Below are 21,454 nucleotides of genomic sequence, written 5' to 3'. Positions count from 1 at the left end.
GAGCCTCCATTTTTATGTGTGAATAAATTTTTGAATTGCTTTCTCAATATTGTGTAAAAGAATTTGAAAAGGTTGTCATAAATTCTATAAATATTTGATAAGTATATTATTTCATACAGATAAAACATCTTTTATATGGTATATTTGTTCAGAATTCAACATAAATTTCAATACATATTTTGTGTAAACAGTGATCTAAGATGTTATCGCAAATTATTTTAAAGATGGCACCTGTTAGATTGATTCTTTGATCGACTCAAAATTTCTGTTACAAATAAAGACATTCTATGAATAATTTGAGATCTTCCAGGGAAAAATGTTTTTAGATTTACCTTTTCATTTATTTTTTTAATAGGACCGAAAATTCATATTAGTTTTCCTATTAATTGTGAAGAGAAATGTCGCTACTGGGGTATCATACAATCAGGGCCTTTGATAAAGATATAAATGTATATACAGTATATTGAATTTTTATGGTACCATACCAGGTCTACATTCAGTATGGTAGTACATGTATTATAAGATTTAACTCAACATGTTTAAGTAAAAGATGTTGTGTAAGAATAAGCAAAGTTTCTTTATCATAGATCTGCTATAATAAACATGTACTCTGTGTTTCTTACATTATGAATTGTGTACTCTTATAACTGTAATTATCATAACTACTGGTCTATTTATTTGAAAAGTAAATTTGATATATGACTTGTATTGGCCTAATGTAAATTGCCTGGTGAAATACCATACATTCCTTCAGTCAGGGTTAGTTGTATGTCTAGTTGGCTTTTCTCTCTGACCTTACTGTAGAGCTTGTATCTAGACTACCATAGGTATTGTGCCTGTGTTGTCATGTCATGTTACGTTAGGCATGCCACGTTATTTGTTTGTTTCTTGAATAAAGTAAAGTTGTAGTTACTTTATATAGTTGGTAATTAATAATTAAAGCTGTAATTCAATGGCTTTAAGAATATTTTATGAGACCATACAGGAGCTATTTGATCCTGAATACATGTAGATATGTTCTAAGGAAGTATTCTTTTTGCTAAAATAACGTTGGTTTTAGGATCTTTTGAAAAGGTAGTGTCATTCAAGGCCCGCCAATGCTGTAAAATGAACAGCAGATGATGCATAGACTTTTACACCATAGATGTGGATTAGGACAGTTAAAATGTAGTAATACAATATCTACTTGATATTAATTTCCTGTAGACATTATTTTTAATAACGTCTTTAGAGTAGATCTGATGAAAGACGGGAAGTTTACCTGTACCGGTCTTTCAGTTTTAATTTCCTGACGACAGACTACCACCACTGACCTACTAACTTGAATCAAGTTAATCCATCAATTCAACATCACAGATAGGGTTGAAGTTCACATACAAAAAGTAGGAAAAAAATCTCAAGATTTGAACTCAATTTAATTTCTATTGAAGAAGTGCATTATGTTCCCTTCATTGAACACAGACAGGTAGACTAACCAAATACAGTGTGCACCTGTGTTCAGTCTGTTATACATGTATAGGTAATTTACAATACAGCAGTAGTTATTATGCTTGATCATGTAACAATAGATCTAACATAATACATGTAGGTAAAGTAGCCTAGTTTTAAAGAGGAATAGGGTTTAAAATCTGCTCAGCATATGCCCACATTCTTTTTAGTCTAATCAAAGGCATTTTTACAAGATATCAATTATGGCTAATCAATTTGCAAATCCCATTCAATCAAGTTTACGTAAAAAAAAATTAACCTAATTGGTTCCACGTAACCGTCGTATTTACCACAATGATTTACCAAATCAATTATGCAAATCTTCCAACTTGCTCACCTGCCTGATTGATCATTTGATTTCCAAGATGGTGTCCCCCACAAGGGACACGACATGCCTGACGTTACTTCATTTTCTTTTAAATTTGATGTTAAAATGTACATATTGTGGACATTCCTATTAATACAAATACAAGGCATTTGGGAACAGTCAACTGGTTCAACTTCTCATTTTTATTTTTGGCCAGTGTCTTCAAGAACAGAATAAGGAAAAATGAAGTTTTCTCCACTCTTTAGTTTTTAGTTAAATACCAACTCGAGACCTACGTCAAGTATAAACCAGAATAGGTAATCGAAACCGATTTGTTTTCTCGTAATAACGCCTATAGTCTATATCTTGATTCATTCATTCTTTTAACAGTAAGAAGAATTGAATTCACAGCTTTCTGTAGATGACAAAATTGTGATTGCCTGTTCATTGCATGGATCATTAGCCCCTCTTTAGTATGATACAGTACGGAAATCGCGATATTGCTGTGTTTTCTATTGTGGAATTCCGAGATTTACCAAGTGAATATCGAGTAATGCGATTGCACTGCCTCAGTGTTCACTATACGGTATTGACTGGTTCAACTAAAACCTCTCTCTGATCATTTATTTATAGGTCAATTACTGCTCTAAAACATTTACACAGCGTTAGCCTGTTTCATTTATAACTACCTTTCAGATATTTTGAAATTAAAACAGAAATAAACACATTTTTCAAACACCATGAGCACTGTCATTCTATCTTCTTGTAAACAGAAATATGCCTGTACCAATACATTTTACTTCATTAATATGTTCAGCATTTTTAAGACTTGCATCCATCGATAACCCGTTGTTCCAATTAATTATATAGGTGTTGAGGGGTGTTGTTCATTGAGAACACCCGATACCACTTATTTATTTGGGAATTTCACATAAATATATCTAACAAATTCTTTTGTACTTATATTTCGGTAACTAGGCTTGGGTACATCTACATGTGATAGGTTGGTTTATGTACCCAATTTGTGAAATTGCTTTAGTTAAGGTCTGCTTCCACAGTTTGCATACAATACGAGTTATTCAATAGTTAATATATATATATATATATATATATATATATATATATATATATATATATATACATACATATAGGCTACCTGTTTATGAATGAAGACTGATAGAGGTGATTAATGTGATATGGTCAGCCAAGCGGAACCTGTCATTCTTAGAAACAAAGTAGCTCATATTTCAACCCCCATTAAAAAAATAACTTTATATTGTACTCTATGATAAATGATCATCAAATTTCAAATTTATCAATCAAATCTGGGTCATGGGTATTGTATGAACTCCAACATTTTTTGTAATAAATTTTGTTATGTTTGGTAAATAGGATATTGTCAATGGTTCTGTTATACCCTGAAATTATGGTGCCATAAAATATAAAATTGTTTTGATTTGTAAATTGTGAAGGGAATGTGTTATGAAATTTAATTTGGTTACATTATATAGACGAATACATGAAGTCTGTTGACAACTTGAGATCGTATTAGGAATTTTACATTATAAACATCAGATCCATTTATTCAACTTGATAATTCTCAAAATTTGAGGAGGGGGTGTGGTAGTCAAGCAGTCAGAACACTGGACTGGAAATGAGACTGTCCAGGGTTCGAATACAGGTTTGGGCTGATTACATATCAGGGGTTGTGACTGTAGGGCTGACGTTGAAAGTTTGCCTAGTTTTGGACGCATATAAAGGAACCCTGGCTGATCAATATCAATCTGAAGTAGACTGATATGCTGCCGTCAAGGCAAAATTCACCTTTCTTAGATGGCACACGTAACCATAGATGGATGGTGTAACAAGAGTTCATCGAGTTTCCTTAAATCATGAATCTTTTTATTTTTTGATAATTATACTCAATCTAAATGTAATATTTATTAAAGTGCAGCGATTGTTAAAGATCAGAAACTTTTTAAAATTGCAATTGAAATAACTTGATGAATGTCCCCAGGACTTCATTTGATTGATTAATTTTTTTATTGACCTAAATAAGCTGCACAAAAAATTCAATTTAGTTTTTAATAAGTACATGTATTGCTCTAGGTAAATTAATTGTAGATCCTGTATGAAGTATATTGTATGTATACTTGTATAAGGTATAGATTTTGGTGTTATTTCGAACATTTTGACAGGTATGATCCAAGTATGATTGACATTTGACAAGTTTTATATCACCTGTTTGATTACTGGGGTCATATTACAGGTAGTTGTGATGACAGCTTGTCAAACCTCTCATCAAATGTATAAATATGAAATTTCAGCTTAATAATCCTGACCAGGGAAAATTTGAAATATTAAATAACGATCTTTAGTCTGAGTTTTCATTGCATTTTCCATTGTGGTTATACATGTACTTCAAACTCACTTCAAATTCAGTGTGGCCAAAGTCGATGTGTGGTTAGTGCACAGAATGGCCTGGCCAGTATTGAATCCCAGCTTCATCCAAGAAAGGGGGGTTGGATGGCCGAATGGTTAGTGCTTGCACATTGTATCATAAGGTTTGTCATTGAGTCAACTGGCAGGGTTTCGATTCCCGGGTTGTACGGTTGTACGTGACAAGGAGTTGGGTTGCCTATCCAGCCTCGTGGGTTTTCTTCCAGGTCCCGAAATGACCTAGTTTGTGTTGAATGGACATTAAACCCTCCCTCTCTCTCTCTCTCTCTCTCTCTCTCTCTCTCTCATCCAAGAAAAATCTTCATAATATTTTCAGTCTAGTTTTATGTACTAAAAAATGAGTTTGATTGTTATAGAATTTCAAAATTTAGTGGATAAAGTCCTTCTTTTGTTAAACCACTCATCTCAACAATTCAGACAGCTTGCACTAAAAAGCATATTCAGATAATTGCTGTGAAAAGGAAATGAAATGAAAAATTAACATCCTTTCAAAAACTCTTTGTGAATGGTACAAAACACTTGAAATTTGTTTTTTCAAAATTGAAATTAACTTGAAAAAAATCCTAGTAACCTTGTGAACTTAAATTTCAATCACTCCGTAATAGGGTGAATCAGTGAGGCTGCTTTAATGTAAAATTACCTACTTGTGGTTTTTGAATGAGGACATTTCATAACGGACTATTGATAAAAATGAATTAGTGTTCAACTACAAACTTATAATTGAAATGCTATATGTAGCGTACATATAATATATAAGAGAGGTACACATGTATTCATTTTTAAAAATGGATAGGTGTGTCGATTCTGTACAAATATGAGTTAAATATTCATTTATCACGCACGACTTCAAATTTATAAATCTGGTCTTATTTCTAGAAATGCTTTATAGATATAGCTACATGTATATTAGTTATTACAGTATTTTCCGAATTTTGCTTTCCACTCGATGTCATTTTGGAAAATCTTTTTCTGACATGATTGGAGCTACTGTGAGTCTTAATCTAGTGTCATTTTGCCCCAGGTGACAGAATTACCTTTTCTTTTTCATTCAAAAATAAATGTTAAGGGATCTTTTTGGTAGCTGTTGCATGTAATATTTGTGGTTTTATGGTATTATATTGAACATAAAGATGCTTTATATTCTGGATACTCACAAAACACACAAAAATCCACATTAATCTTCTTCATGCTAACTATATTTCTGTATGATGCCTCATCAAAATTGCAAACTACAGGTCTGTTGCTTTTTTTCTGAGCTGATGTGGCATCTTTTATATGCACTTTAATTTGCTCATTGAGGATTCTGTGAAATTGTGTTCAAATAAAATTTTACCGAAGATTCTTTCCAAAGTAATCAGCAATTTAATTTTCTATGTTTATTTCAGGTTAACGAAGCCTCAGTCGTTTGCTGATTGTGTAGGTGATGAGTTACCTATAGGATGGGAAGAAGCTTATAACCCTAGTCTAGGTGTCTATTATATAGATCATATTAACCGTAAGTAGACAATTCATAATAATATATCTTATTTTAATTCTGTGGCCAGACATTGTTTGGATTTGAAAAAATTTTTTTTTTATATCAACCATAAAACAGGTGTCAAGTTTGAAAGGAGTAAATTATAGTTGTCCGTTATGAATTGTAAATATATTTTTGTCTACCTGAACTTAAATCTGTGAAATGTTAAATCCACTATAGAACTATTATTGTTGTTTTAGCATGCAGGGGGTGCCATACCACTAAATCTGAATGTATTTGGTTCCATATAATTTTGAATGGAAGATGTACAAAGTACATGTACTATCAGAATGCATAATGGTAAAGTCATTTGACCTCGCCAAAAGTGAACACAGGTTACACAAATCCAGCCAGCGGTCAGATCAAATCCCTGAAGACCTTTACTGAACTATTTCTGTTTACTTATTCTTAGTGATGGCACCATAGGTCTAAAAGGGCAGATAATCCCAGTGGGGGCTAGTCTAGGGTTTGTTATTAATGAGTTGTACATGTAATTTAAGATTAGGGAAATGATCCAGAGTAATATGATTCACAAACTTATCCTTTGTGTGAAATGTCTTCAAATTGAAATCAGATGAATTCAAATGTTAATATTATTTTTGGAAATATCCACTGTGTTGAGGAAAGGTCATTTCTGCGTATTCCCAAAATAAAGTACATGATGTGCATAATCTTAAAGTTTATTCTATTCTAACATATGGACTGGATGAAAGATGCAACCAAAATTTACCTTTGGGGAAGTTTTTGATCTATTATTTTCTATATTTGCAATGTTTTGTATTTGAGATGCTGAGATTCTCGCGAATGAACAATTTGCTTCAGAAGAGAGGATTGATTAATTTGCCACGTAGGGTGATCATTGGTGGAGTGCATAAATATTTTGCATAAAAACAAATGACATTGCTGCAGACGGAATTGAATAACAATAATTCATTACATCAAGAAAACTTCTCTTCAAAACATAGACAGAACTGATAAATGCAGCATGATGTAAACACTCTTTTAAACATATATCATGGTTCCTGGAAGCAATGTTACCCCCACAACAGTAAAAAACTTATAAACAAAATTTAAAAACAAAAATGAATCACATAAAAAAATATTTTGTCATTAGAAATCAGATGGCACCACAGTGTCTTGCCTATCAGGAGGTTCCAGGTTTGCTCCGTCATAGTGCATTGCATGGCGTGTGCCCGTCTTCATTAGCCCAGTTGGTGCACAAAAGTAAGACTTTAAACACCATTTAAAATATATACAAATGTAAATTCAGATGAAAATGTAGGCTTATATTAAACTTTTAATATATTAAAATATACTAGTTGGAGGATCACTTATTTTATTTTATGAATACATTAACAAATTTAAGAGAATGATAAAAACGTGAAGTTGCATAAATTAGATATTTGACAGTGACAGGAGTTGTCACAATATGACGAAGATTTGTTTCTCGAGTTTATTAATGTGACATACCAGGGCTGCCACTAAAAGCCGACCATCACATAATATAATGTGAAGCAAGTGTTAATATGTAGGTTAATGATATATAGTGTAAGCTAGTGGTATTAGTTCTATTCTATTTAATGCGGTAAAGACCAGTTTAAGTTGCTAGATAATTCCATCTTTTATTAATGGGAATTTTTTTATTATTTCCCTGTTTAATATACCGTACTCTATACCGTACTAACTCTATTTTATTTAATACCATAAAGACCAGTTTAAGTTGCTAGATAATTCCACCTTTATTTCATATTTTGATATCTTAAAGACCAGTTTAAGGTGCTAGATAATTCCATCTTTTATTAATGGAATTTTTTTCCCCTTTTTAATTTGTATACGGTACATTTTGAAATAACGTTTTAAAATCGTAGAAATTTTTAGAATGTTAGTTTCTTTATATTACCTGAAAGACTAGCTTTAGGTGCCAGATAATTCCATCTTTTATTAATAGGAATGTCATTTTATTTCCCTGCAAACTAATTTATTACCGTACTGTGTAAAATAAATGAATCAAATCATTGATAGATTTAAAAATGTTCAGATATCAAATTATAATTTTAATGAAATAGTTTTTAAGAAAATCAAAAATATTTGAACTATTGTGAATTACAAAAATGAAAAGTGGTATGAAGTGTTCTAGAAAAAGTAAGCATACCCTGCCATATGCACAGCATGTATCATTACTAAATATATAATTTGCAGGATCACATAAGAGTTAATAATTTCTTTTCCCATCCGTCAATACATTCATCAGTAATTTATTATATCGGTAGGGATGTGTCAACATAAATATACACCATTTTATTTTATGATGTAGGTTATGCACGGATTGTTTCACACACAGTAACATCTGTTAACAGTAATTAAACAATGAGCAATACATGACATATATCGGTAAATGGGTAATATTACTGACAGAACCAGGTAGATAATGTTTAAAATCCATATAGTCACAAGTGGCTGTCTTTTCATAGGCCTATATGACAGGTAACAAGATCCCTTGCAAATGAAAACAAAGAACGTTGAACAATGGACAAGATGGTATGGGTAGATGTGACGACGATTTTAAATGGAAAGAAATAAGATCAGAGCTGATAATAGTAATAATAATGCAATAGTTATGAAGGAGTATACATATACCATCGCCTAAATTTACATTGATAACCTTAAGGGGTCAACATTTTTTGTCATTGTAAAGAGAGCCACTGTTGCTGTAAGCAAGGATATTGAAGAAAATTATTTGACTGGCTGGTCGTTCGAGCATGTCTCCTACAATCATCCATGCATGGAAGATATCTACACTACTACATAACAGAAATGGGTCAAAGAATTTTTTTTTTAACTCGTGGTTGCTTCAGGACACGACAGATCCACACGTTTCATAATTCGCAAAGAAAGCTAAAAAAATCGGATGAAAACAGGATAATTCAAAGAGAAAGATGTTCTACAGCGTGAAAAGTTCTTGCTTATGCTTTATATTGACTAAAATACAATGAACAGACTTTTTTTACTTGGAGAGCCAACAGTTGTCACAAATTTAAAATGTAGATAAATAACACTGTCATGTTATGTGCAAGTATATGGAGTTAATATCATCATTGCTGTGATGGCTGAATGGATAACATAGCGAAGAAGTTGTGTCGTGCTTTGGATTTATGTATTTATTAAGTGGATGGTAATGGAAATAATCTAGTGTTTGCTTTTATATCTGATTTATGCTAATGTTTTTTGTCATCCACCTAGCAGTAGTATAAAATGCTGGATGACGGATCTTTATCATCCAAGCAAAACTCACCTCCCATAAAAAACAATTCAAAGGATAATGTTAACAAATTGAATGGCTCAGCTTACAGTGGTCAAGGAGCTCAAGATGTGATCCCTTACAAATCTATAGTCGACACCAATGGTATAAATCAAATGGCTCTTGGTCAAGCTACATGTAAGAAAAACAAGAAACAAAATAGGGCTGAATCGAAGAAACCAAAAGGATGCCCAAGTCCTAAGATTTCAAGCTCAAAGACTTGTGCAAATTACACAGAACAGCATGGAAATTATAATCCAACAAAAACTAATTCCTTTGATGTTCTCAGATTTCAAGATGAAGCAGATTCTCCTGGAAGTGCAAGCATTGATAGTATACAAAACTCTAAACCGGGTTCTGCCTCATGGCATGCCAATGCCCTAACTAGACATAGTTCTCTATCTCCAAAGCAAAATCATTTACTTTTACAACATTCTGCTTCAAGTTCTCCAAAAATTGGACATCAGCAATCATGTGATTGGTGTACTCATTCTGATGGCCAGATTTCTCCACCACATCGGCATCCTTCCTCTCCTCCATTACAGCGCAGTGCCAAACCACCAGGTGTCGTTAAACCTGTGATCTATGGAGAATATCATCAAAGAACGATTGATTCTACCATTAAAAAGAATTTCAGGAAATTGTTTCCGGAAGGTAGTGATGGAGATTGCCCTGCTGGTCCACCATCATTTGCAGAAGCTGTTAGTGCTGCAGCAAGGAGCAGAAACTTTATTCGGCGCATCAATGGATTATCAACACCAGTGGCTAATTCTTCTGCTGTTAAGGCATCACTTATACAGCTCACAAAACCAGCACCATTACCATCAGGAATATACCCAGTATTACCACATATACACATGATGGATGCACCTCCTGACAAAACAATGGCATCAAAACCATTTTTTGTGCAGCGATTTAAGCGTATGCGCGTTGTGAGACGTATTTCTAACTGTAGTTTGTGTCGTGTTTCAGAGGTGAACCAGCTGGAAGATCCCAGGTTGCAATGGCGGCAACAACAAGAAGTCATGTTAAAAGAGTACTTGGTGACAGCACAAGATGATTTAGAGGTAAGAACAGATTATTTTAATGGTTTATGTATTGGGTATTTAGATTGTCAGATAAATCAAAGGCCAGATTTTCAGCCCGCAGACATTATATGTTTTACTGAATAAAAACTTGTTAATTCAAGGTGCCAGTAGTTCTGTACAAGTATCTGAAACTCTGGTATATTTTTACAAATTCCATTCCATGTGAGTGGCTGCATACATGTACATGTAATTATGTCTACATGCTCTCTGAAGTCATAGTTTAAACTGTTATCAAGTCATGCATATATAATGTAAGAATCTGAAGTAGTTATGTAACCATGTTAACCAAAACTATCGAACATTTCTGAATGCCTGAATGGCTCAATATTTTTTATTTGAAATATTATCAAATTTTAGCGTATGACGTCCTGCCAAAGAAGGGACTGCCCGTTGAAACCACATTATTTTAAATTTATTTTCCTTTTTGATTGATTACGAATACAAGATTGAGCATTTGATCTATGAACTTCCTAATGATATAAAAAGAAAATTTTTGAACATCCTTATACCATTAATGGTTTATTCATAATTGTATTTTCATAAACTCAGTCGTGTTTAATTGAATTCTGCTGGCTTTCATTGATGTAGATGTAGAAATTAAAATGTTCGTTTAAGAATTAAAAACCATGGATGCCAGAAGTTGCGTCACTAATAACCAAAAGAAAACTTGAATGGTTTAATTATGGCAACAGGAAATTTGTTGTTGTTGTTAAATGACTTTCAGTTGTATAATTATTCATGTTTACGAACATGAGGAAGTAAAGAGTTCAGATATTTCTATTATTATTAAATAATGGCATGAGTCATCTTAAAACAAAACATCAACTTAATTTTCATGCGGTAACACTTACCATTAATTAAAACATCAAAGATTTTATGATTTGTTTACGATCTTCAGCTTATCACTGATATTAGAAAAAGTCTATTTTAATCTACAAGTAATATGGAGGTATTATACGTCTGCCCGTGGGATGGTTCTTAATAGTTAGTAACAAGAATCTTAAATGAAAGCATTGCAGTATTTTTACCCACAGACGACAGCTCTCCTATGGGATGTTTTTTACAAGTTTGTAACAAAAATCTTAAACTGAAAAGATTGCAAAGCAAAGATATTTTTTTAGGAGTGACCATTACATGTACTTATCTCACATGCAATCTAATAAACTTGATAAAAAACCTGTCGTAAATATTTCGAAATAACTTAAAATATTCAAGTTGTGTCGTACTTTTAAACTCCCAAAGACATAAGTAAAAGTTGACTTGTGAAATATATTTAAAGTTCTAATTATTCTCTTTTGCACTAAATTTATTTAAAAAAAAAAACAAACCAAAACCTGATCTACCTATGTGAAATATTTAAGGACATGTAGATTGTTATTCAAGTATGTCTATTGTATAAGAAAATGATGAAGTCGGATATAGGGTGTTGTGAAAGACCGAGTAGTTTCTGTATAGAATGAAATAGGTGAGGTGGAAAAGACCGGCTTTATGCGCGGGGCCTCATTGTAACCACTGGATATAAACGCTTATTGTTAGTGGCCATTCACTGAGTAGTTTGTCATAGTGTGAAAAGAATAGCTCTTGACGGACAGGAATGTAGTAATGATAGCCTTTAATAATATCTTTACTTATTCCCAAACATCTTCTCTATAACATCTGCAACAACAGCCATGATTTATAGCATTATATAGTTCAGGTGTAGCTATTCTTGTTTACTACCTATACATACATGTAGATATATAGATTTACTATAAATATTATTCGGCAGCCCAAGGCTCTCAATTAAACAAATTTAGTACTTGGTCATTTTTATTGACCTTACCTACATAGATCCTAGATCACCCATGTTATAGATTTACTACAAATATTATTGGTCAGCCCCAGGACACTCAATTTGAAAAAAAATTATCAGTCAGTCAGTTTTATTGACCTTAGATTGGCTGGACAATTATTTTTAGAGTAAAGGCATATTATTTTTTTTACAAGCATTATTTATATTTATTAATATATTTTCTAAGTGTATGTGTTTTTACACAGAAAAATTGGATTGCTGGCATATTATTGTTAAATTCACCAGCAACTCAATTTTGTTTACCTTTGGGTATTTTTATCAGAGAATTTACAATTTACCTTTGGGTATTTTTATGAGAGAATTTACAATTTTTTGTAGTAGCATTATGTGAATGAAAAGAAATGAAATGGGATTTAATGTCCTACTGTTCTGCTGTAGCATTATGTAAAATTAAAAAGTTTTTAAAGAAAAAATTACATGGTTAATTGTATTTATGACATTTTAATGTAAATCCATGAGTTGGTCAATTTCATTTCAAGTTTGTCCCAAAGAAAAACTGTGATACTTCATACATGTAGATCCTGATTTCATTCTGTATCAAGACCAGAACTCATGAAAGTTTATTAAAAAATTTAAATAAGTATTAAAAGTCAAGATCATTTCAGCTTTTTCTATTTGTCAAGGAAACAAAAAAAATATTTCTGGCTCCATTATTTCAGAAATACGATAAAAAAAAGAATGAAAAAAAAAATTTAAGTTTGCAAAATCATTGCTTAATTTGCATTATTATATTAAATATTTGAGACACTTATTCTCTATTTGGTTTTTTTTCCAGGCTAAAAAGGAGATATATAATGTCAAGGAACAGCGACTGGCAATAGCTCAGGATGAATATTCTCATTTACACAATACTCTATCAGGATGGAAATCTAGTCGAACAAGCTGTAAGTACCATGATGTTTTAAGACTAATCAGGGATCAATGGGGGCAGGGATACATTTAACAACAGATGCACCGCACTGGGAATCCACTGGGGGGAAGGAATACATTTAACAACAGATGCACCACACTGGGCTGTATCAAACAATGTTGTCCGTGCAAAAAAAACCCCATCATTCCATAAAGTGAAGTTTTTGTCTGAAAACTAATGCCAGGTTACCATAGCATACTATATATTTGGCCCTGAACCCATACCTTCCATATACATATACATGTAAAGTAGATAAAATTTTTAATTTATAAATAAAACAGAAATGTATATGCTCATAAAAAGAACCTGTAATAAACTTGATCTGCAAATGGCACCGTTGTCTCTCGATAAGGACTCCTCAGGCTCCTCTTAGTGTTATTCTTGTCCTAGACCAACTTATTATTAGAATTTTAATTTTAAATGGAGGTCATAATTTGAATAAATGCACTAGACTTTCATTATACACTGGTGGTTTCCCTTATTTTATAGGGCTGAACATTTATCACATTTGTTTAAAGACATGCTGACCTCCCAGCTCCCAACTCCCACATCAAAGTATTATTAAAATGTTAATGACCTTTGGAGATTGACAAAAGATATTTTTGGATTTGCAATGACTTGACTATAAAGCTCTAATTACATCTACTGTTGAATTAAAATGATTCAGGAAATTAGGACGTTAACCCCATTTCATCCATTGTTGAATAAACTAAAAATTGATTTAAACTGATTAAGGGACTTTCATCTGTAATATACATTGTATGTAAGAAATAATGTTATTTGATTTAAGAACCTAAGAGTTTAAGATCACCTGTTGGACTTCCAGGAATGTCTACTGGCACCAACAGAGTGTAAAATAATGGCTGAAGTTGTTGATGATGAAATTGATACAGTGCCCATGATAAACTGATATTTTACGCATTTTAAACACATTAGTACTTGGCAGTACACACTCGACTAATACCAATCTCCTGGTGATTTTTATATACCGGAATTCACGGCATGTGATCTAGATATCTTGGTGAAAACAATTCATCATATAAGTGTACATGTAGGTTGATATGTATATTATCTAATAGTCTAGAATTACCTGTCACTCTTTTAATTACACCCAGAGTGTCAGATTTAACCGGAAAGCAGTTAAAGGTCATGACTTTGGAATTTCAACAAAATAATATAAACCATTAGAAAAACAATAAAGCTGTCCACCTATTTCAGGTTGTGACCATTTTGTGCTACATTTTAACTCATTCCAGGCTTTATTGTAAATTGTTCAAAAAGCAAATAATTCTTTCTTATTTATTATTGATTTACAAATGTCCAGTGCTGTAGCTAGAATTTGTGCCACCCCTTGGTTGCCCTTCATTTGATGTGCCCCTTTGAATGATGCGCCCGATTCACATCATACAACTCAGATTCTGAGTGGAAAAAATATGATTTTCACTGACAGGCTGGAATCTACTTTCACAAAGATCACTTCTGCCACCAGTATGTCCACGCCAACGCCTTGAAAAATTTCACAAATATTTTGCTATTTTGCAGAATAGAAAAAACTTGTCCACCTCTGCATGGTATGTTAGTATCTGCAATGATAAAGATCTGTTGAGTGACGTTACACTCCATTTATTGTTTTAAACTTAACAGAATTATATTTGATGCCCCATTGGATATTATCGCATAAGTTAAGTCGATTATGGATATTTGCATTATGCTTGCATCACAAGTTGATTGTCATGAAGGTAACCTGCCAACATTCTGTTTTAAAATAACTGTCATGGTTGCCATTTTTCACACTAATTGCTTTTGGCCTTTAGGTTCTGTTTTAAAATGAAGTTGTTTGTTTGATTTGTTTGTTTGTTAAAAGAAAACAGAAGAAGAATTTGTGTCATGTCATGATTACTAATAACAATATTCTTGCCAGCTTTTAGACTTCGGTAATCCAGGCTGTGAAAAAAAATGGAGAAGAAAAAATGACAATAGCTAGAATATTTTACTCTTCGCCCATTACAAAATCTTTAATGGCCTCTCTCCAAATTTGTATATCATTTCATCCGAATTTGTTTTTTAATTTTCAAAGTTTGGCTTCTTTCCTACACTAATAGATATATGATTTACACTAACAGATATATTACTTTCCCGATTTCAAAATTCAAATAAGATATTGGACATTTATTTGTAGGTACATGTATTTGAAAACCCCCACTAAAACTGATTTTTAAGGGAAGCTTTGAATGAACAATTATGACTGTTGATCAAATGTTACCTAGCGTTTTATACAAATGGAAAACGGTTATCTCTAATTTAAAAGGTTGAATCAATTTTGCTCAATCCTCTTCAAACGATATAAATTATCCAGCTTCACCGATAAGTGTTAGGTAAAATATTTTTATGGGCCTCTTTTTAATTTGCTTGAATCCAAGAGTGGGAGATTATCTACCACTGATATATATTTTCTTTATTAGATGTTAAATAATCAATTTTAAATATTTGTTTAATTAGATGTTAAATAATCAATTTTAGTATAATTTAGCATAGATTAAGTTGTGAAAATATAAGATATTCTCTGTTTAAGTGCAAATGACCATCAGTAGCTTTAAATACTTGTGTTTCATTGTGTGTATTTTTACTTCACAAATGGGCCAATGCACTTTTAAAAATTGAGAAGCCCACTGACTAATGGTTAAGGTTATTAAAGGAGGCACAATAGAAGTAAACCTACTAAAGATAAGCTACCATAAACTAAAGGTCAAAATATACCACTGATAGACAGGTATAAATATTTCAAGAATTCAACCATATCCTTGTTGACTGTTTCTATATTATCTTATGTAAATACACTTACTTACAATAGAATCCGGTCAACAGTAGCGTAACCATTGAGAGTGGCTAGAGGGGCCTTGAGCCCTTCATATTATTTATAAGGGATATTGTTTATGCCAAAGAATTTTGCTTTAACAGTTATTTGTGTGGTTTTAACTTGAAACCCGTTTGTGCTTGAATTCTGGTTGTCCGGAACAAATGAGATTGTTACGCATAGTGTCTGCCAAAAAAATGAAAGAAAACAAATTAGACATCACAAAATTAGACATCTCTCATAAAATGCAAAAATGTTGTTCTTGTCATCATTCAAGCTTTATATTTCCTTGTCTCAACTCAACCTGGTAAAGTTCATTATCATAACTATCATATAAAACTGATGAACTGGGGCTTATGATTGGATGAATTCATTATATTGAGGCTTATGATTGGATGAATTCATGAACATATTATATAATTCTGATTGTTGTACTTAGTCTAGTCTGGATATCATATATTGACCGTTTTAAAATCGAGAATTGTAATTATATTACTAAATTGGACAATTTATGACTATCAAAACTGATCTAAGTGTGTTTTGGGGGTTTTGTGCAGAGTAAGATTTGTATTAACTGTTTTTCAATTGAGAATTGTTATATTAGTAAATTTGACAGAATTTATAAAGAAAACTGATTATCAAAACTTATCGAAATGTGTTTTATTGTTTTGAGGGTTTTGTCCTGTGTAGAAACCTTCCAATGTTGGACTACTATACACATTTAGTGAAACTATGGTACAAAAGTCAAAGATTAATACACCATACAATGTAGTACATTTGCCGCTTGATAATGTGAAGATGATATAATGTATGTTTAATCTATATTAATTAGATATAATCCATGTAATATCTATACCTTTAAACTCTTCAGATGTTTGTTCTTGGTCAGACCTTTATCTCATTACATATCTATTGGTTCATTAGTCTAAGTAAGAGTAATGCTCTTTGTATAAGTTTCTTGGTGGGTTACTGCATTCTATTCACTTAGATTTCTCAAAATCACAAATTGTACAAACTCATCTTCACTTGAATAAGATACTGTTTGTTTAAACCAATATGCTCATCCGTCAAATAATTCTGAATTCTGTTTGTAGATTGTCTGTCATTGAGTCAAGTGACATGGTTTCAATTCCCCACAACCTCATAGGTTTTCTCTGGATCCTATTAAAATAAAAGTGTGAGTGGAGTTAAACCCCCTCTCTCTCTCTCTCTCTCTCTCTCTCTCTCATTTTTCATACAATGACAGTAAGTATTTCAAAGAATTTAGAATTAAAACAATAAATATATAGGGAGAACAGTCAATATAGGCACATTTTTGTTTCCCCAATTCCAGTTCAGTTTTTGTATGAAAATGTTTTGCTCATATGAAAAACAAATTTAAATGGTGGGTTTTCAGTTTTTTAGAAATTTTAACTTTAAGATCAGTGTACTTTTCATATTTATATAAAATATTGGTTGGATTAACGTTCCCATGGGCGTCAAAAAAGGAATAAAATTTCATTTGTTTTATTATGCTTGATGATAGAATTAATATTGCCATACATCAGAGACAAAATAGTGATAAAATTTTATTTGTTTTAATAAGTTATATTTGTGTATCTGATATGTTCTGATGTGTGTGTGAGCACTATGGCAGATAGTTATATATATATAAGGTAACACAGTAAATGGAGATAAGGGTATGGGGGATTAATGTAGAGATTAAACGTGATATATAGGTGTACGTGTTAGTAGTATTATATAGCAGTATGATGAAGATACTGTAACCCTAGATTACTCTTATAAACATTTGGCTTACATTCCATTGTGTCAGTGTGACTTTCTACACCAAAACCCCATGTATGTCAAATTATAACATGTATTCATAGCAGATTCTAAAACATCACAAACTTTCGTCATTTGTACGCAACATTCTCTTTGACTTTTTGGAAACATTTTGTTAAATATTTGCATGTACGTTCTAAGTCTCATCACAGATCTCAATCATGCAGATGAGTTAAGCTTTTTTACGCGGCTAATTACATATAACAGAGAAAAAAACACACAAATGACTGTATATTGAAACAAAATGAAAGAGAAGAAGTCCTTATACACAATTAGTATTAAAAAAATCACAGAGGTAGAGCAATAAAAGACTAAATAGAACTCAAGAAAAAGTACATTGCAGTTGAGAAGTGTTACTAGGTGTTTCCAAAAGATATTGGCTAATTATACTCTGTCCCATCAATAAAAAGCATTCCAAATCAAGACAAATGAATAGCAATAGACTAAAATAGGACAATGGAAAAACATTTCATTTTAGAAGTGGTACTTGGTGTTTCCTAAATATGTATCCTAAGCATAGGCTACCCATCCTAAGCATATTCTTCCTTTTCTATTACTAGTAACTGCAGTTTTTAGTGTGTTTAATTGAATATCTTAATGGTTAGAAGAGATCTGCCATGGCAGCAGTTCAAAAAAGAAAGAAAGCATTACACCTCAACCAACCCTTTTTTCTCTCCATCTCACATGAAGTTATCACATTGATTGAATAATTCTTCGTTTGGGTGAAGCAAGCAGTCAGTGCAGACGTAAAATGTCTTCCAGTCAGAATGCTAAGATGGCATAGATACACAAAGTTTGACTTTCTTTCCTTATTTGTCTGGCTAGACAAATTCTCCTTTACTTGGTCAACTAAAATATTTGATGTAGGACAATTTATGAAGGTATTGCTTTGTTGCTTAATAGTACATTTACACATTCATTCAACATTGTTACAAACACTAATAGAAATTTTATTGTTAATTTGTTGTTTATTCTTGGATTAAAAACCCTGTAAAATATTTCAGTGTAAAGTGTGAAATTTACCATCTGTTAACAATTTACAAGAAAAAATAAGTTATGACCTGGGAGTGAAAAAAAAAGAGTTGAATACAAGAATAAAATTCTAAATTTGCTTTTATTTAAAAAATATTATGGAATTCATTAGAATATTTGCATAAAAATGCAACTTTGTAAGTTTATGATTTGTAGGATTAAGAAAGTCACACAGAAAATCAACCTAGAATTTCTGACATAAGTGAGGATTTTTGGAGCCTTTGTTTACATATGGTTTTAGTTATAAGTTGTGTGTAATGTTACTTGCTGTGGTATGTATCTTGGTATGTAGCGGCACTGACATCTGGTGGCCATAACAACTGATGGAACCAATGTTTACATCCTTTATTCTCTGTGTACAACTTTGGTAGGTTCAACTCCATGGGGACGCTTTGAACATTCCAAGAATGTCTGCAATATGGTTTAGTTTCAAACTGTTCTTTAATACACTCAATTCCCTGGAGTCACCTCCTGTTGAAAGACTTTAAGACTGTAAAAAAAATGACTTCCATTGTTTTGGTGAATTCTTTAGAAACTTGTAATGTAAACTTGACACTGAAACATAAATTTATAAAAAAGTTTCTCTTCCAAATAATTGTTACTTATTAAGTATAGTATAATGCTTAAATTTGACATTCTTTGTAATAGGTAGATTTTATCATCAATTAGTTTACTTTTAAAAGTTCCATTCCATAATTGCGGATGACACAAAGTAGGGTCCCTTTCTGATCTAATTTCCTGCCACTGTTAAAGACCCCTGTACACAAGCAAAGTAGCGAAATAAAGATTTACTAATACTAATAATTTAGTCTCAAAGTGACCAAATCATATTGATTTGATGTTAATATCCCATTTTTCATCACATTTAGAAGTTGCACTCCTCTTAACAACTACATTGTACAATGTAATTCAAACCGCTTTAAGACCAAATGACGAGTAATTGAAGTGCCTTTGAGGGTATATTAATATTTAAAGTACTCGATACGAATGACTCACTGTTTGCTTTGATATCAAAGGTTGTTTTTAGGCCTATACTCTTTTTAAGCAAAGAAGAAGAGTTTGTTTACATTACATCTAAAGAGAAAATCTACTATTTCATTCATCATATGTCTTGTCTGTATAGACCTACTTAGTGTAGGCTGACCTTGAACTTGGTCTCTCCCCCCCCCCCCCCCCCATGGTTACCATATTATCAATTTGATGGATACTTTTGCTGAGACTATATCTGATATGAAATTTATGTTCTGTATTCTAAACACCCTCACTTACATTTATTTCCATCAAAAGGTTGCAATCTGATAAGAATTTCACTGAAATCGTTTTATATAGAGGATTTAAGTAGAGAATGTAACCTTGACCTTATGGAATATAAGGAATGGTACCATTCTTATGATTCCTGTCTTATCAGATTTTCCTACTCTGGGAGTATTCTATCTCCCTGCTGTTACTGTACTGTTCAAAAATGGAATTTAGATTGATAACAATGATCAATTTATTATGAGTAGGGTAGAATCACTTATTTCTTAAGTGATACATGGCATTCTTTAACAACATTCCATTCTTAATCTCCAAATCATGTCAGAAGGAATTTGTTTCCTAGAAAGTGATCAGCATAAAGCCAAAATGGCAAAAATATCCTCATTATTTTCCAATCTTAATCTACATCTGAGAAGTTCTGTTATTGTATCTGGAAAAATGTCCAAAAATAAGTTGTTGTTTTTTAGCCGTAATAAATATGTTATTAAAGCATGTTTTTGTAGTTTATGGTGATGAGTGAATAAATTGATACCATTGTTGACATACCAGTCTATGTATTTATGGTTGCCTATATGGTCAATATGGTCAACACATCAACGCTTGAGGCTTTAGGCAAAAGTAGTTTAATTTTTAGCTCTTTAGGGTTTTGATGAATAAATAGCAATTCTGTTTGAGTCAAATGAATAATATTTTATTTGAAATTTTAAAACTTTCAAAATTTGAACTAAAATCTTTCCTGAAGAGCAACCAAAGAAATGAAAAATTATATTAGATGTTCCCAAAGAACCAAATTGCAAATTAGTGTGGCCTTACATCACTTATTTCATAATTACTTTTACAGTAACCGAACATTAAAAATTTATTTGGAGCTGAAGTGGCTCAGCGAGTAAGGTGCTGGCTTGCTAACCAGGAAATTTCAGGTTTGATCCCAATGTTGGCTGAAAAACAGTTTCATGCCATGATTGTATGATTTATACAGGATGGAGATAATCTGGGCCAGATTTAGACAAGTTAAAGCTGAAGGCCTCACAGTCTGAAGAGGCTCCTGCTGGGAAGATTAATACAATACTTATCCAATAGAATTAACCCCATACACTATGATATTGGGTTGTTTTTCTAAACAAACTATTAAGTAACCTTTCTCACTTTTAACTCTGGCCAAAAAAATTTCTGATAGCTAAATAAGGACCCAACTGTGTCTAGATTTAACAGTGGTAACCATGTAATCGAGTGAATTATAAAGAATACTTTTTCTGTTAGCCCAATTTTAAATATCTAAATACCATCCTTATCCACTGGGGGATGAGTTGGTACTGTCTAGTGGTCAAGAAGTATGGTTTTGACCCCAAGCTTGTCCAACATCATGGGTTTTCTCAGAGTCCTTCAGTGTCCTCCAATTGTTAAAGACCTAACACACAAGTGGAACTGCAGGATGTTAAACCCCATTTCATTTTATTTCATTTCCTAACGCACAAGTGACTTCTTGAAATAATTGTACCACATGTCAGTCCTGAAATGATCTACCAACCTGTTTTCATTAGCCCAGTTGGTGAAGAAAATTAGGAAGT

The 21,454-nt window shown here is 32.2% G+C and overlaps 1 protein-coding gene across 3 annotated transcripts in view; it reads left to right on the top strand.

Moving 5' to 3' along the window:
- The window catches only part of LOC126829490 (protein WWC2), a 67,569-nt gene that overhangs the window by 9,584 nt on the left and 36,531 nt on the right, over window positions 1-21,454 (top strand). For all 3 annotated transcript variants that reach the window (XM_050559395.2, XM_050559396.2, XM_050559394.2), the window contains exons 2-4: window positions 5,641-5,750; window positions 10,042-10,136; window positions 12,785-12,893. In XM_050559395.2, the coding sequence (XP_050415352.1) occupies window positions 5,641-5,750; window positions 10,042-10,136; window positions 12,785-12,893 (314 nt within the window). The remainder of the gene's footprint in view (window positions 1-5,640; window positions 5,751-10,041; window positions 10,137-12,784; window positions 12,894-21,454) is intronic.

The sequence above is a fragment of the Patella vulgata genome, chromosome 8, assembly GCF_932274485.2.
Source record: "Patella vulgata chromosome 8, xgPatVulg1.2, whole genome shotgun sequence".
Taxonomy (NCBI): domain Eukaryota; kingdom Metazoa; phylum Mollusca; class Gastropoda; family Patellidae; genus Patella; species Patella vulgata.
Note: the sequence above shows the minus strand (reverse complement) of the source record. Positions and strands in the feature narration are given on the sequence as shown.